This window comes from Bubalus kerabau, chromosome 2, assembly GCF_029407905.1.
Source record: "Bubalus kerabau isolate K-KA32 ecotype Philippines breed swamp buffalo chromosome 2, PCC_UOA_SB_1v2, whole genome shotgun sequence".
In the NCBI taxonomy this organism is placed as follows: Eukaryota; Metazoa; Chordata; class Mammalia; order Artiodactyla; family Bovidae; genus Bubalus; species Bubalus kerabau.
In genome coordinates this window covers 37,846,768-37,863,775 of record NC_073625.1, presented here as the reverse complement: position 1 = coordinate 37,863,775, position 17,008 = coordinate 37,846,768, and the positions used below count along the sequence as shown (strand labels likewise).

At 40.4% G+C, this 17,008-nt stretch overlaps 1 protein-coding gene across 1 annotated transcript in view; it reads right to left on the bottom strand.

The window, feature by feature from the left end:
* ASB5 (ankyrin repeat and SOCS box containing 5) overlaps positions 1–12,051 on the bottom strand; it is a 39,803-nt gene extending 27,752 nt beyond the window's left edge. The window contains exon 1 of the mRNA XM_055567470.1: positions 11,736–12,051. Within this exon, the coding sequence (XP_055423445.1) occupies positions 11,736–11,931 (196 nt within the window). The 5' untranslated portion in view covers positions 11,932–12,051. The remainder of the gene's footprint in view (positions 1–11,735) is intronic.
* Positions 12,052–17,008: the final 4,957 nt, after the last annotated feature.

Below are 17,008 nucleotides of genomic sequence, written 5' to 3'. Positions count from 1 at the left end.
TCCAGTATATATACATTTGATTGGTATTTTGCCAACTTCCAAACATAGCTTTTGAAGCTTCTGCAGGAGCGCTAAGTCACTTCAGTCATGCCCAACTCTGTGGCACCTTATGGGCTGTAGCCCGTCAGGCTCCTTGGTCCATGGGATTCCCAGCATGAATACTGGAGTGAGTTGCCATGTCCTCCTCCAGGGGATCTTCCTGACCTAGGGATCGAACCTGCATCTCTTAGTGTCCTGCATTGGCAGGCAGGTTCTTTACCATCAGAGTCACCTGGGAAGCCTCTAAAAGCTCCTACGTTCAAGAGCATTGCTGCTGGACTATTATGATTCTGGCATTACAACAGAGAACTGGATTTCCATCACCTCATAAGACAAATGGCCAGTATTCTATCAGAAGCATGATTCCTTAAGTGTCTGTGAAGACTGGGCTAGCCTGAGCTCCCTTCTGATAATCTGGGAGAGTCGTCATGTGCTGCTGCAGTCTCAGAAATGTTACTCTCCAGTTTGTGAAGTGGCTGTTAAGACACTGATTTGAGAAAGTTCTCTGTCCATCAACATATTCCAGCCAAGCTTTCGGTAGTAAAGCTGGTTTCTGACTTGAGCCTCACCCTGATCACAGACATTGCAGGACGACGCAAGCCCCGGAGACCTACCAACCAACAGGCTTAACATTCCTGCTGTTTGTATCATCACTTTGTTCCCCATTTACAATATACAGTTTAATGCTCTCATTCTGAAGAGAGAAGACTCAATCATTATTTATGGTTCATTTTCTGAGCAGAGGCTTAGTCACCTTCATATAATCCTTGCAGTAGCCTGATAAAGAAGCAATGGTTCTAGGGTTGGATGGATTGAGAGAGTGGTACTGAAACATAGGCACTGCCATGTCAAACAGACGGCTGCTGGGAAGTGGCTGCATGACTCAGGGAGCTCAGCCTGGTCTCCGTGATAACCCAGAGGGGTGGGGTGGGGTGGGAGGTGGGAGGGAGGGTCAAGGAGGGAAAATATGTATACGTATGGCTGATTCATATTGATATACTTCAGAAATCAAGACAACATCATAAAGCAATTATCCTCTAATTAAAAATAAAAAATTTAAAAAATAAAATAAAAAAAGAAGCAACAGTTCCTAAAAGCTCTTGAAGGGGTATTTTGCAACCATGTGTCTAGGTTCCCAGATAATTTAAATACTGATAGACTTTGAAAGTATTTAATGCTTCTGTGAAATAATTTTGCATCCTCTTCCCAAATATAGTTGACTCATTTTTTAAAAGGTTTACTTTTCTCTTTCCTCATAAGAAAAAAACCCAAACTTTTTTGTAAGACATGTCCAGTGAAAAGCCATTTTGCTGGCTTCCTGGAGAGACCAGCTGGTAGAAAAAAAGCAGAGAAAATGAAGGGAAAAAGCCGACTTCCTAAACAGGCTGACTCAGACTCAGCTCTTTGCTGTTAGTGTTGACATGATTGGTTTTTTGTTTTTTTTTGTTTTTTTGTTTTTTTTTTTTTTTGGTCTTCCCTATTCAGCTGCCAGGAATTCAGAGAAAAAATAAAAGCGTGAGAAGGACAGTTCGGTGGAGGAAGTCAACATCCAGGGTTTTCAATGTTGGAGGTTCAGAGGAGTCAGCCCCTCCTCTGGGGGCTCCATAACAGAGCAGCAGAAGTGTGCTGTTGCACATCACTGTCACACACCACTACACACTCTAGAATCCTCCCAGAAGAACCTTAGGACCCTTCCAGAAGAACCTTAGGACCCTTCCAGAAGAACCTTAGAATCCTTCCAGAAGAACCTTAGAACCCTTCCAGAAGAACCTTAGGACCCTTCCAGAAGAACCTTAGAACCCTTCTAGAAGAACCTTAGGACCCTTCCAGAAGAACCTTAGAACCCTTCCAGAAGAACCTTAGGACCCTTCCAGAAGAACCTTAGAATCCTTCCAGAAGAACCTTAGGACCATTCCAGAAGAACCTTAGGACCCTTCCAGAAGAACCTGGCTTCCTACAGTATATTTCACAATCAGGTATTTGACCAGGTTTGCCCAGGAAAACGTTTCTGTCCAAAGAATTTCTGTCAAGAGGAGTTTCTTAGACAGGGTAATAAGATGGTAGGGAAAAAATGTCTGCAAATCATTGAAAACTGTGAACTAGCCCGCCCACACCACAGCATCCCCTCCAGGTCCTCGTCATTCTCACCAACCTGCCAACACCTGGGCTAAGATCCCACGTGACAGCTCAGAATGTCCTGCTTTTTCTATGGAGCCTGTCAGAGAAAAATATCTGAACAAGAATAGCTTGAGTTCCGAAGGCACATAACCACTTCTCATTTTCGCTTGTAATTGGGGGAAATTTTACATTTTCAATACTTTTTTTTAATTTTAAAAAACATTTATCTATTTATTTGGCTGTGATGAGTCAGTTGCGGTATGTGGGATCTTCGCTCTTCCTGGCGGCATGCAGAGGTTAAGACTCTGCGCTCCCAAACCAAGGGGCCCAGGTTCGATCCGTGGTCAGGGAACTAGATCCTACATGCCACAATGAAACACTTTCTAAATAGTTAATATTCTGTTTGGAAAGAGCCAGTGGAAAAATCCCGTGGATGACACAGACACCTTACAAGCTAGAGGCTTGGCGTGCTGCAGTCCATGGGGTCGAAAACAGTTGGACGTGACTCAGTGACTCAACAATAACAATAAAATCACTGTGTTGCCTGCAATATGATTTATGCAAAGGTCAGTAAGCCCAAATTATAACTTCCTTCTCCAGAACAGCAGCAGCTTTCCCATAAATTTTGAGCTTACTTAAACAGACCTCCCTGTCTTTCACGTTCCTGGAAGGTCACACCAATTAGATATGCAAGCATGGTTTCAGGGCTTAATATTCACTATACAGGAGCGATTCTCTCCAAATCAATTCGGTCTTGTTTTGCTCCTTCCTTTGAGTAACGGTAAGGATACATAAAACTTCATTCCTCTACTAGATTTTAACAGATGAGCAATTTCATCCTAACTACAGGAAACAGAGAGAGAGAACCTCAGAGCTCATGGACTGTAGCCTGCCAGGCTCCTCTGTCCATGGCATTTCCCAGGCAAGAAGACTGGAGAGGGTTGCCATTTTCTTCTCCAGGGGATCTTCCCGACCCAGGGACTGAACCTACACCTCCTGCATTGGCAGGAGGATTCTTTACTGCTGAGCCATCAGGGAAGCCCGTGAGGTTCTATGTACTTGCACTGTAAGAGAACGGGTACATTTTCCTGTCCAAATTCCCCATCCTGACCATGGCTCAAGAGGGAAATAAGACACAAAGCTTTCAAGACAGAAACTCCTTTGGTGCATCTTTTCATTCCCTAGATAATTTACTACTTTGACTTGATGGATGATGGGGATCATCATTTCTCTAGGGAAGGAGGCAGAATTTGGAAAACAGAAGGGCTCATCAGTCTTCTCAGTGGTTAATCAAGGATGTGTTTGGTTGTTCCTGAGGGATTCACTCACAGAGTCATTATGACTTATACGCTCATTATTTAACTGCTATCCTGTCTCTGGGTGCTGAGAACTCTTTAGAAGATCATCTGTTAGCACTTTGACGGCAGACTACCTGCTTCAGTTGACTCACAAGGACCGCTGCGGTGTTACGATGGGAAAGAACAGATTTTCAACGTACCAGCCTTAACTTTAACTGCATCCTTGTCAGTTTTCATTTAAATCAAGCTGCACACTTGATGATGGAGATGCACTGATGTTTCTATTTAAGAACATCAATGACATTTCTGTATTAAATGTTTGTTTGTGCTCTGCCCATAGCTTAAGACGGTAAGCCTTCTGGAAAGAGTGTATGTATTTCTGAATGTTTCTATTTTGCTCAGTAGGGGTGATGGTGACATGGAAATTTTAGCTCCTCTGATGGAGAGAGGATGCCCTCATGCCATTGGACATAGTTATGCCCATTCCTGACGGGCCCCAAATGTTTTCTGTTGTTCTAATCCCTAGGAAAGAATGTTGAATGGATACTCAGTTATGACTCATTTTATAGAGTGGTTAGGGTCTGTAAAGATGTGTGTTAACTCACATCGTATTTTAAATAAAATGGGACAGTTTAAACATTAAAGAAAAATTCCTCTTGCAGTCCAACATCTGAAGATTCATAAAAGTCAAGCGGTTCTGTTCACGAAGGAAAAGGGGCCATGGGAACCTGTTCCCTCACATTGACCTAGCCTCTCAGTCCTTGAGGCTCTTCTAAAAATCTCCTAAATCTTCTTAGAGGACTGATTTTAAAAATCTTGTCCCCCAGTTGACCATGAAGAATTATAGGATTGAGAAAACAGACCATTCTAACCATTACATGTCCTCCTCAACCTACATGTCACAGAGTATGCTTGTTTAACTACAGGCCACCAGGAAGTGCTAACAATTGAACAGTTTTTAGGCTCCTTAAGCCTCTCCTCCCATGACCTGATATTCTTGGGGCATTTCCAATCTGAAAAGCCAATGGTCTGCTTTGTAGCATTGCTGTAAGAAGGCTGGAAAGAATGAATGATTTGTTCTTTGTGCAGCTGGTGAAGAAGAAATGCCAAAAGTTCTTCACAGGCTGTGAGCAGACTCTTTCTTCCTTTAAGAAACTATTTGAGGGTGGTTTTGGAAGAAGAGGCATTCCAAATAACCCCCCTTGCTTTCAATGGCGTGGTCTGTCACCAGGGATCAACTTTCCTCTCTCTTCCCCAGGTTAGAGAATGAGCTTCCTGTGCTGAGATGAAGCAAGAGTCCACGAGCCTCCGTGGGCCCATTCTGAGGATGTGCAGAGCTGATTCGGCACCCGGGAGGTATTCGACCTCTGAGACGTAGTTCACAGACCACACGTAATGACATGTTGACTCATTACACCTGGGATTTTATAAAAGTACTCACGGTGGTGCTGGTTTCCCTCATGGGTTGGGGGCTCTTTCTTTCAGGCTGAATCCAGTAAATGCACTGGAAAACTTGTAATAGAACTTTTGACTTCGGGACATACAATCTGAGGATGCATGTATTTTTCACTTTGGCACTGACTCTGTCTCTTAGCAAATATTTATCCTTCAGCCTCTGTCCCCATGAACCAGGCTTGCTCAGTTCCACATCTAAAAGTTCTCTTTTTTTTTCTTTACATGCAGCTTGGTTCCATCAGCACTTATACATAATCACATATGTTCTGCTTTTGAAGTTTTTCCTTCAGCTCCATCTTCATTAGGATCTGATACTCTCAATGGACTTCCTTAGGGAACATTCATTGCAGAATTTAATGTTGTTCAATGTAGCACTTTATGAATTTCCTATGTGCTTGCTCTTTGCTGGTTTTACATGTACAAAGTTTGGCTCCACTGACCCAAGTTTCCTATGACTCAAAAGCAACTCGTACACTCTGTGTGTTAAATACATGTATGTACACCCACATATATACACATATATGCATTCATCCATGTACACATAGCACATAATACAGTGCCAGGAGCAGAGCAGGTATTCAAGTGTTTACTGAACTGAATTAAATTCAAAATTGTATCAGTTATGTCAATTAATAAGAGAAGTAGCTTACTTTCATAATTTACCATCCTCTAAAAGAGAGTGCAAATTGAAAAGCAGAAGGTCTAGACCTAGTTTTCATTCTTTAACTACAGTTATTATATAAAATTTTTAGAGTTGACTATAACCATGCCACCTATATACAAAATTCAATTTTAAATTGTTCACCAACATACTTTTTATTCTTCAAAGGGCTTAATGGATAAGCAGTGAGCACACTGGCTCTTGTCTAAAAAAATTCTTTCGGCAATAAAACTGTGCACCTACAGGTAAAGATTTAGGCAGGAGATATATGAGATAGAGGGCTTCCCTGGTGGCTCAGACGGTAAAGAATCTGCTTGAATGCGGGAGACCTGGGATCAATCCCTGGGTTGGAAAATCCCCTGGAGAAGGAAATGGCAACCCACTCTAGTATTCTTGCCTAGAGAATTCCATGGACAGAGGAGCCTGATGGGCTACAGTCCATGGGGTTGAAAAGAGTCAGACATGACTGAGCAACACACATATGAGTTAGAGGTAATAATAGGTTGAGAGATGAAAAGGTGAACAGGGAGCAGCAATCGGGAACTGGGAAGCTCTGGAGCATGATGAATGAGGACACATGCATGATGAGAGAAGAGGCCTGTGGTTAGCACAGCTTTTGTTTACCTGATAAACCCTGGGCAGAACCTTCTTATCTCCACACTCTCTCCTCTGTGCTCCCCGAGCACCCCTTCAACTGTGCAAATCAGCACTCACCATCCTTCAAATTACTTGGTCATCTGTTTGTCTCTCTCACTAGATGATACATACCTTTAGGAGACAGACAGTGATTTGTCTGTATATTTCATCCTGAATGCCTAGCACTGTGCCTTTGATACAGAATACACACAAGTAAAAGGTATGGAAGAATACTCCTAGGAAACCAGTCCCCTCCTAAGCAATAATGAGCTATGCTGCATTCTTTAATTCCAAAAATCTAAGCATTTCTCCAAATACAGAGGAAGAGGAACAATATTAATACATTAAAATATGACAAAGCCTTTTGCACCCTGGAAACTTTGTTCTCAGATTCCTGTTTAAATTCACAGTATTATATTCGTCCCTTCCAAAAAAAGTGCTCTGGCATTTCCAAAAAAAATAGTAGAAATGTGGGCAAAACGAGTCTCTTAAAAACCTTTTTGGTAGCAATTTTGATTATAACTTCATGTTTCTTGCCATAGAAGAACTGTTCTATTTATTCCAGTTATTCTTATCTGGTGATTTTCCATTAAGTATAGAAAAATGTATCCCCAGACTCTCACATCTTCAAGGCATTTTTATACCTTTATACAATGAGCACTATAAAAGAACTGAGCCTACAGGTTGGCTTGACATTTTTCAATGCTGAGATTCTGAGAAATGTTCCCAACATAACTAACCTCACAATCAATACAGTAGCACCGAAACCCACAGCAAACAAGTTGTTCCTGGGGAACAGGTATAATGGGCATGACTGTTGCCCTTGCTGGCATCAGCCATAAAGTTAAATCCCTTAAGTTGTTTTTAAACCTGGGATGGATTCTACTGATGGAGAAAAAAGTTATATCATACAAAGTTCTAGCTGCTTTTCCTACCCAGGTTCCAATGTTCTCCAAAATGATAAGTCCTTTGTCATTGACTCGACTCAGACTGCACCTTTACCCTGTATCCTATTTCGAAATGTCAACAATAGACTCACTGGAAAAAAAAAAAAACAAAAAAAAACTGCATGCTTAATGGCAACCCTGAAACCAAATATCTGAAATCTCAAGCACAAATATTCTACCAGATGATTCCTCACACATTCTATATTCTATATCAAGCCTCAACTATGAAAGGAGTGCTGAGGAGGCTGGGTGTCACGAGATTGTTTTTCAGACAGCTTCATGGAGTCATTACCTCGATGAATTTTCCACACTCTAAAATTTGGTCCATGGCCTTGCAGGCTTGGAAACCTGATCTGTCGGCAAAGCTGGAGCTAAGTCACATCTCCGAGGTGGACTTACAACTCAAAGAGCACAGTGCACCAAAGAGTGATGTCAAGATGCAAACATATTAATTTACCACGAGAATCATAAATGTCAGATGGACTGAAACCCTCCCAGGGCAAGCCAGCACATTCTATCTCTGTGGACAGAGGCAGAGGGGGAGCCAAGTCATAACCGTAAGGTTACTTGGTGATGAAAAAGTGGAACAAAGGGAATAAACAGTAAATAAATCAAAAACAAGACAGGAATTCAGAGTCTAGAGCTATGATTTCCCAACTCACCCTGACATTTCACACTAGAAGAAGTGACCCATCAGACTTGCCAGGCAGCTGAGGACCCAGCTCTCAGGGGTGGCATTACTTGGGAACTGCAGACCCACCTGGGTGGGTAATTAGTCCTTCTTCTGATTGACAGACTTTTCCTTTAGGTATGTCACTGTCTAATTCTGGGAGACCCTAAGGTAACCACTACTCTCTCCGCTGATGGATTTAAAGGTACCATCAGGTTCATTCATTTCTTATTTTTGTTTATTTTTTGTTGTCATTCTTTTCTTTCCATTCAGGCCACTACCACTACCAGAAAATCTAGGGCCTCATCTCCTGACGACAGGGTCTAACTGATCTACCAACTTCAACCCTGTCCCCTTACCCAACTCCAAAGACCACTACTGTATAAATTGACCTTAAATTAGCATTTTATATGTTTTCCAAACTTCCCTCATACCAGACACTCCCAATGACTCCTACTGCTGCCAAAGTTAAGTTCAAATTGCTTAGCCTGCTATTCAAATTCTTTCATATCTGTGCCCAATTTATTACCATTTTTTCTATTTCATGAACCTTTAACTCCAGGCAAATCTACTATCTCTTAACATCATATGTGCACCCTAACTCCTGTCTCTGCTCCCTCCTGGGTTCCTAGGAGTCAACTCAAGATCTTCACCCTCCATGAAAATATCTCTGAAGGTCCAAATCTGAAATTGACCTTTCCATGCTTCAGGCTCATTTGGTATTTAGTGTATCTGGAAAGTAATTATTATACATCGTACCAAAGGACAGGGGAGCCTGGCATGCTGTAGTCCATGGGGTCTCAAAGAGTCAGACACAACTTAGTGACTGAACAACAGACATCTCAATTAGAATAACCTGCTTACGGTTGGGAACAGTACATTTTGCCTTTTTTATATCCTATTTCTTCAATGCCTTTATACCAGGGTGCTCAATAAACACACTTAGAACTGACCTTGTCTACATGTAGGTTAAACTACTGAACTCCCCTAAGAGCCTAAGATAGAACTTGAAAGGTAGACCCTTAGCTGTTTCTCCAGGTGTCTGTGAGTTGTCAGTGGCACATGCTTCTTCCACACCTTTAGAGGGATTTCATAAAATCGGCATTCTCCCCAACATCTCACTTGCTCTCTGTACTGTCTGATGTAACAGCTAGAGACACCTTTCAACTTCTGTTAGTTTCACTGAATCAGCCTCAAAGTAAAGTGCTGGCTTTAAAAATAGACTAGACCTCAGGTATGTGGAGACTGTCATCAGGACATTTAACAGCAAGAACCTTATGGGGAAATAGTTACATAGAAAAGCCTAAGAGGTCCCTCCAGTATGATGGTGCAGTTGGTAACAGGGTGAAAAGTCAGATTTTTATGGTTTATTGGAATAGCAAAGGGATCAAGAAGGAAACAATCTTAAGCAATTTTAGTTACCTTGTTGGTTTTTGGTATTCTTACCTGTTCCTACCAGGTCTCCAGCCTGATTGGAAAGTATATTAAGAAAGATCACCCCTTATTTGTCTAAGACAATGAGCTGATTTGCAACGGTATCCGGGAAGACAGAGTTTCTTTTATTTCCTACCAAAGAACTATTGCTCACTGGGAGGATATCCAGACTGTTGTCAACAGGGTCTTCGGTGATTATGAAAGACATGAAAATACACACACCATCTCATATTTCATGGAATTTGGCAGCTCCCCATCAGAAATGTTGGGGAACAATCTGGCTAAGTCTTGAAAGTAGGAACGAGAAACCTAACTCAGAGTGGAACGAAGGTGATAATCTTTCCTAGGAAGGAGGAAATTGCTAGATTAAGCAAAGATAATTAAGCCTGATTGGTTAATTATAAAAACATAAACACAATAAAGATAGTTTAATCGTAGTAAATAAATGAAAAACCTATATTAAAACAAAGTACAATTTCTTCCTAGGCAAGGAAGAATTAATTCTTAGAGGTAGACCAAGAGTTTGTAAGGTTCCTGACTGTCCTCCTAACATTAAAATAAAATTGGAGACTTATTATTCCAACACTGAATACACATTATAATATATTGTATTGGTCAATATATATGTGAATGCAAGCTATAGGAAGTGAGAATCTTATAAACAGGTACAAAATTATAAATAACATATAACAGATTTGAAATTTTGATGCTCCCCATTTATATTCCCAGAAAAAGTATTTTCTATTAGTGAGTGTTAATTTCTTTCTCTCCTTTTTGAAATATAATCCTAGAGTTCTACTATATCTTAACACAAACTCATCAAAACAGATGGGAACATGGAAGCCATTTCCCAGCTTCCCGGGGGCTTCCCAGAATGAACAGACTGCGATCAGGCTAAAGAGGGAACAACCGTTTCTTTTATTTGTAAATAAGTTCAAAAGGAGATTTCAAAGCTTCCTCAAAAACCCTTGTCAATTCACCAAAATTGTTGGATTTCTAGCCAATATTTCAGTTCTTGTGTACGGCAGTTCTCATAACACGTAGACGGGATTTGATTATGAAGTAATGAGTTATGGGCTGCCCGTGACCGTAAACTTCATCACCTTATGCCTGCATCATCTATTTAGTCTTATATCTAAAAACATGAGGTTTACTTTAAAATCTAATCTCTTACGTTTGCTGGTTTTTTAAAACAGAATATTCCCTTTACCAACATGGTATATGCCACATTTAAACAATTATCCCTATTCTGAGCTGGTGGGTGAAAGATTAAACGTTGCCTGTTTCCTCTAGAGCCCACCTTCCTTGTCCAGATTTCATCCTGTCATTTAGATTTCCCTCACTTTGAGCGAACACGTAACTTTCTCATTTTGCATAAGAACAATCTTCTTTGGGGGGAAAATGTATTCCTTATCTACCACATACACCAAAAAATATTTTCTACCTTTGTTCAATTTTACATATACCTACAGAGTCACCTAGATTTTTAAACTAAGTTATTTCACAAATTGAAAAGTATAGAAAAGCAGATACACGCTTTCTATTCTAAGCATTCTTTTAAAAAAATACATTCTCTAATATTGTGGTAGTATATTTTGATTACAAAAATTTAAGTTACTTTAGAGATATTTAGGGCTCTAAAATGTGCATGCTTGCCTGATGATTTTCAAACCAGAAATAATCAAGACTTGAAGAAATTGAAATGTCACCTTGAAGCCCACCATAAGAATTGCTTTTGTTGTGCAAAATAGCAGTCCAATAGAATGTAAATTGTTTTACAATCTTTCAAGTCTATGGTTAAAATGATTGTTTCTCACTTAATTTCGTATTTCAATTTCTTCTAAGAAATATAGATGGATGTACTTGGCTGCATACATACAACATTTGTTCATTCATGTTCCTGTCCTTTTGTAATCAGTTTCTTACAAATTGAGCAAAGCGACAAAAATTCCATCAGGAAAACCCATGCCGTAAATCTCAAGTGTTTTCCACAGTATGCTTTACTTTATAATGAAGTGGCTAATCTCAGTCAAAAACTGTGAAAAACAAACAAAACCTTAAAATCTTCTCCTGTAACGATCATTTTACATATTCCTAAAGATTTGATTTAAAAAAATCATAAAAACTCGGGTATATTAAGGACAATTGAAATGCAATCAGCAGTTGAACCCTGTAAAAGTATGGCTTGGCAAGTGAAACGTTAAAAGTTTAAAAATATTTATGAATAAGAAAACATCTATCTTAGAGCATGTTCCCATTAGGTTATTTTGCAATCATACCTCGATGTGATTAAACCCAAAAAAGTAATTTTCTTTTTTTTCTGAGGCCAGGAAGTGACTTAAATATTTTCCATGATGAGAAGTTGGCAAAACAGTCACTTTGAATAGGTCCCTAGAGGAGGAAACCTGGGGTGTTTTCTTGGGTTGTGGATGAAAGATAAAGTCGGCGTGAAACCAGAGCGCAGGCCAGACACATACCTCGTCCTTGGGTTACTCCGTAAAACTCGGCCGCTATCCGAGCCGCTTCCTTGCGGTTGCCTTTCACTATGTAAAAGTGGCTGAGGATGGCCAGGCTGATTTTCACAAAGAGCTTGAAGCAGAAAAGGGAGAGGATGGTGAAGTAGACACTGGAGAGCTGCTGGGCGAACGGCCGGTTTTCCTCCACCATCGACATCGCTGCGCAGGCTGGGCCGCCGGGCCGGGTCAGATCCAAGTCCTAAATGTGCTTGGCTCCGGTCCGGGATGCTCCTGAACAGCTGGTCCTGAGGAAAGAAAATATCAGCTGGTGGCGATGCCTCCAGCTCAAAATATTTATACTGTCCATAAAAGTGCCTCGCACAAGCCTATTGGTCTGACAATATTCCGGGGGAGCGGTGGCAACACGTGCCGGGTTCTGAGACGCCTGACTTTCCGAGCTGGGTATAAGATGACGCCCCATCTCCCTGCTCTGAGTTTCAAAATCCAGGTATTGACGTTAATGTACAGAGTGTTTCCCTTTTGTTGTCTGTTGTTTAGTCGCACAGTCATGTTGGACCTTTTGCAACCCCATGGACTGTAGCCGGCCAGGCTCCTCTGTCCATGGGATTCTCCAGGCAAGAATATTCCAGTGGGTTGCCATTCCCTTCTCAGGGGGATCTTCCTGACCCAGGGATCGAACCGACCTGCTTTATCAACTGAGCTGGACAGGCAGCTTAGTTTTAGGGGAGGAAATAATTGTCCTGAGAGCTTTTAAGACTTTGGGTAAGGGGTTCCTGGTGTGAATGTAAGCGAAACTCATGATACCAAGTCCATCACTTTAAACCTTTGAACTGGTCCTATTTGTAGACTATGAGCTAAATTATAAAATAGTTCATGACTTGTGGATTTAATGACCACTCATCAAATTAGCCAATTATGTGGCTTCCGTCAATGTCAGGAAAAAAAAAAAAATGTATAAGTGGATAGACTGGAAAGCCACAGGGTCATAACTTTAGGCTATTTATTCATCCACTGAACACGTTTTAAGCACCTGCTATGTGTCAAGCATTTAGCTGGATGCTGGAGAGGCAGAGAATGTCACAGCCACAAAGCAGTCAGAGTCTAGAGGAGGAAAGAGAAATGAGATAAAATACCAGTGAGGACAGGGCAGCATAAAGAGGAAGGGTCTGATCCTGGCAGGAAAGAGTTCAAAGGCTTCCTGGAGGAGGCACTGTATCCAGAGAGTTTCAAGCAAACCGAAGTGCTTCATCTTTACTCTCGCAAGCCAAGCAAAAATATATATTTTTTAGGCTCACAATCTTTGTTAGTTGAGTTCAGTTCAGTCACTCAGTCGTGTCCAATTCTTTGTGACCCTATGAACCGCAGCACACCAGGCCTCCCTGTCCATCACCAACTCCCGGAGTCCACCCAAACCCATGTCCATTGAGTTGGTGATGCCATCCAACCATCTCATCCTCTGTCATCCCCTTCTCCTCCTGCCCTCAATCTTTCCCAGCATCAGGATCTTTTCAAATGAGTCAGGTCTTCACGTCAGGTGGCCAAAGTATTGCAGTTACAGCTTTAACATCAGTTAAACCCTATCTTATTTAGTTTAGAAATAAAATGCCACTATTTATAAGGGGATCCTTAAGCAAGCTATATTTTAAAAAGCAAAATAGAGTAAATTATTAAGAACAGTAATGTAGAGTGGCAGTATTTCGGCATTTAAGTAAAAAATAATATGCCGCGATACAAAATGACGTATCATACAGGGAGTTTATTTATACATTTATATGACCTGGCTTGAAGACTGTTCATTGTTGTATTTCTTCCTGATTCTTCTGAGAAGTTCCAAAATCACAAATAATAACAAAGACATAAGAGAACAGAAGTGGCTCATTTTGGAATAAAGAAGCGTATCAATGATGGGTCGTGCTGGGCAGTGTTGCAGGCTTTTTTATGCTGCGTGTCTTATCTGGTTGCACTGACATACACAAAACATCCCTAAGACAAAGGAGGTGTAGCTGTAAAATAAATGTGCCAACAAAGCAGGCTTCTCCTTTCCCCAGGGACTGAGTGGTTCCCAGAAAAGTAAATTAGGTCAATGTATTAGAAAGCCGCCACAGCCCTCTTTATGGGAAAGCCCCCTGGTCTTGTTTTCAGAGGCAGAGAACTAGACTAAGTGGCTGTTCATAAGCCCCTGTGGAGCATTCCACATGTGCTTTGGGAAGTGATGAAAATGAACTGCAGACTCTTGACGGTGGAGTAACTGACTGTGAGATTGTGGAGGGTGACCCTCCCGCTAGTCTTCCCCCTGGCACAGGGAGGCATGTGCCCACACCGGGGAGGCATGCCTGGGGACAGCTGGGCCATCATAGCGCTCTGAGTCACCCGCACACACTTCCGTGCTGTGGAATCAGAAATAAAACCCACCTGAGTCACGCCTCAGTGTCTTCTCAGGTTTCACTCCTTCCTGTCTACCAGTAAGTGTGATTATAAATAATTATCTCCACATCAGCTCATCAGGGGACTGGATTCTTTGGGCCTGAGGAGCACTTTTATTTCAATAAGGCTGCTATCATTGGAACATTCAGTTTAACTCCCTACAGTTTTTACTAGTAGGAAAATACTAACTCTCCAATATCTAGGACTTTATGTCAAGATGTCATGCTTCATTTTAATGAGTTCCTTGATTTCCCACCTTTCTTTTGTTAGTATAAACTCTCTTGGCAACTTTTTCCATCTCTATTTCCATTAATCACTAAATAAAAATTAAGGCTAAATAGAAAAGCTCATAGTAAGTGAACTCATCAAATATAAACTAGATGCTGTATTTTTTACATTATAGATCCTTCCAAGCAACACCATAAGTTATTCATATTTTATTAGTATCTAAAGGACACATGAAAAATATTGTGCACCTATTTTCCTGGCACTCATATTTTCTTAAAAAACAAACTATTGATTAGTAATTTAAGTGATTTATTGATATAAATACTTTTATCATTTACCATGTTCAGAGGATATAGTAGAGTGAGGTAGGTGATTAGTTAGCATATCCTAACCCATCTAATCATGTTGGTTTTGATCAATCAAACCGAAACTGAGCTCAACAATTGTGTTACTAGAATGGGTGATGTGAGGAGAGTTAAAAGCACAGGGAGAAATCATTTATTGAGAGTTTACTATCAGCCACGTGTTTTACGTAAACCTCCTCATTTACGATCTTATTCTATCCCAGAGGAGTGTCTATTATAGTCATTTACATTTTAAAAGATGAAGAAAGTGGAGTTCTGGGAGCTTTGGTGACCTATAAAAAGTCCCTCTGAGCAACAGCACTATTTGAACACAGTTATGACTTTAAAATAGGTGCTCAAGTTACTGCCCATATTTTCTATTTTTAAGCACTTACTGTGGGAACGAGCAAGTACGATTTGTGCATATGGAGAGTGAGACAGAGTCACACAGAAGCACACACACAGCAGAGAGGTCAGACAAAGATTGCCTTTAATCAGGTACCTAAATTAGTGTCTAAATCAGGGGGTGAGCCATCCAGACTCTGATGACTTCATGAGATGGAATCTCGTGTGTACTTGATACCTGGGAGCCAAGGAAAAGGGGATTGTTTGGTGACTGGGCTAATACTTCTGGATTGTTCAAGGCTGGTGAGCAGCTCCCACTGAAACAGCGGAGAGGAAGCAGATAGAGGGGCAGAGAATAGGGCAGTCGAGATGCAGTACACTGAAAACCATGCTGAGTGCTCAAAACGGGGTCAAATGACTGAGGAAAAGCAAAGAGAATGAGGACCAAGAAAAGGACAGGGGGCATCACTGGTGAGCTTCAACTCACTGTTTCGGTAGGTTAATGGAGGAGGAATTTTAGGACATCCGAGACCAGGGTTGATCCTCAGAGCATCTTCAAACAAAAAACAAAGAAAACAAAGGCCCCTGGGCTTCCTCTTTCGGGCACCTTTCTGGGTATGATCTCTACTGCCTCCACCACAGAGGTGTCAGAGATAAGACCACTCCCTGGGACCCTGACCTTTCCTCTTTCAAGTCTCTCGTTCAGCTTCCTTTAGCATCCCAAGTACTATATGCATGAGTTGACACTGTGTGTGTGATGTGTTTTCGAGACTTAATTTCATGTCATTCAGATGTCAACTATCATAACAAGTTTCAAATATGGCCAGATTAGTCTATAAATTTCCAGAGATAATGAGGCTAAATCGTTTTGACTTAACTACAGCATTGATTCAAATTATTATACTAAACATGTCAAGAGGATATAATAAAAATTGCCTGTTTCTAGTGCTTTCCAGTTGTTATATCTTAGCATAAATATTTTTTATGTAGAGGAAATAGAGTGACCCTATTGAAATCATGATTTCCTTGTTTTCTTTTTTTAAAGAAGTATGATCCTCTTCTCTGGCAGAAATCTTAAGGTTCTAGTTGACTTTTTATTCATTAATATATTCTTTTTATGTGAATATTAATAACTACTCCAACTGGTTGTCAGGACTATAATATAAGTTAGTGTTTAAAAGTATTTGGAACAGTGTCTAGCACATACTAAGTGGTGCTTTATAAAAATCTGTTGAATAAATTAATTAAAAAAAAACAAAAATATGGCAACTGAAACAAACTGATGAAGATAAGGTTGGAAGGTGTAGCTTGGTGTGTAAACAACAACAACATGGAGTATGTATTTTTAAATAATCTTGTCAAGTGTACGTTTAAATCTGTGCATTTTACTGTAAGTGAATGACACTGCAATAAAATAAAAAGAGGCATAAGAATATCCAATAACATACAGATGCCCTAAATTTCAATATAAATGCCCTATCATTTTCCATGCGAAATAAAATTCAAAAGATATGAATGAATCCTAAAAAAGTGTTCAAAATAGATATATTTATAGGAATCAAAACTGGAAATAATCCAAGTGCCCATCAATAGGAAGTGGATAAACAAACTGGGATATTTATAAAACATAATACAGTTGAACAATAAAAGGATTAAGCTACTGATATGTGCAAAACATAGAAGATTCTCAAAAACTTCTGCTGAGCAAAAGAGTACATATTGTATGATTTCTTTTATATGAAGTTCAACATTATAAATATCATATAACAATATAAATATATGGTGATATGAATTAAAAGGCTGATTTCCAGGGATGGGATTGAGGATTGACTAGAGAGGGCAATGAGGTATCTTTCCAGGAAGATAGGAATATTATCTGTCTTTATTTGGGTGATGGTAACATGTGAGGGCAGGAGGAGAAGGGGGCGACAG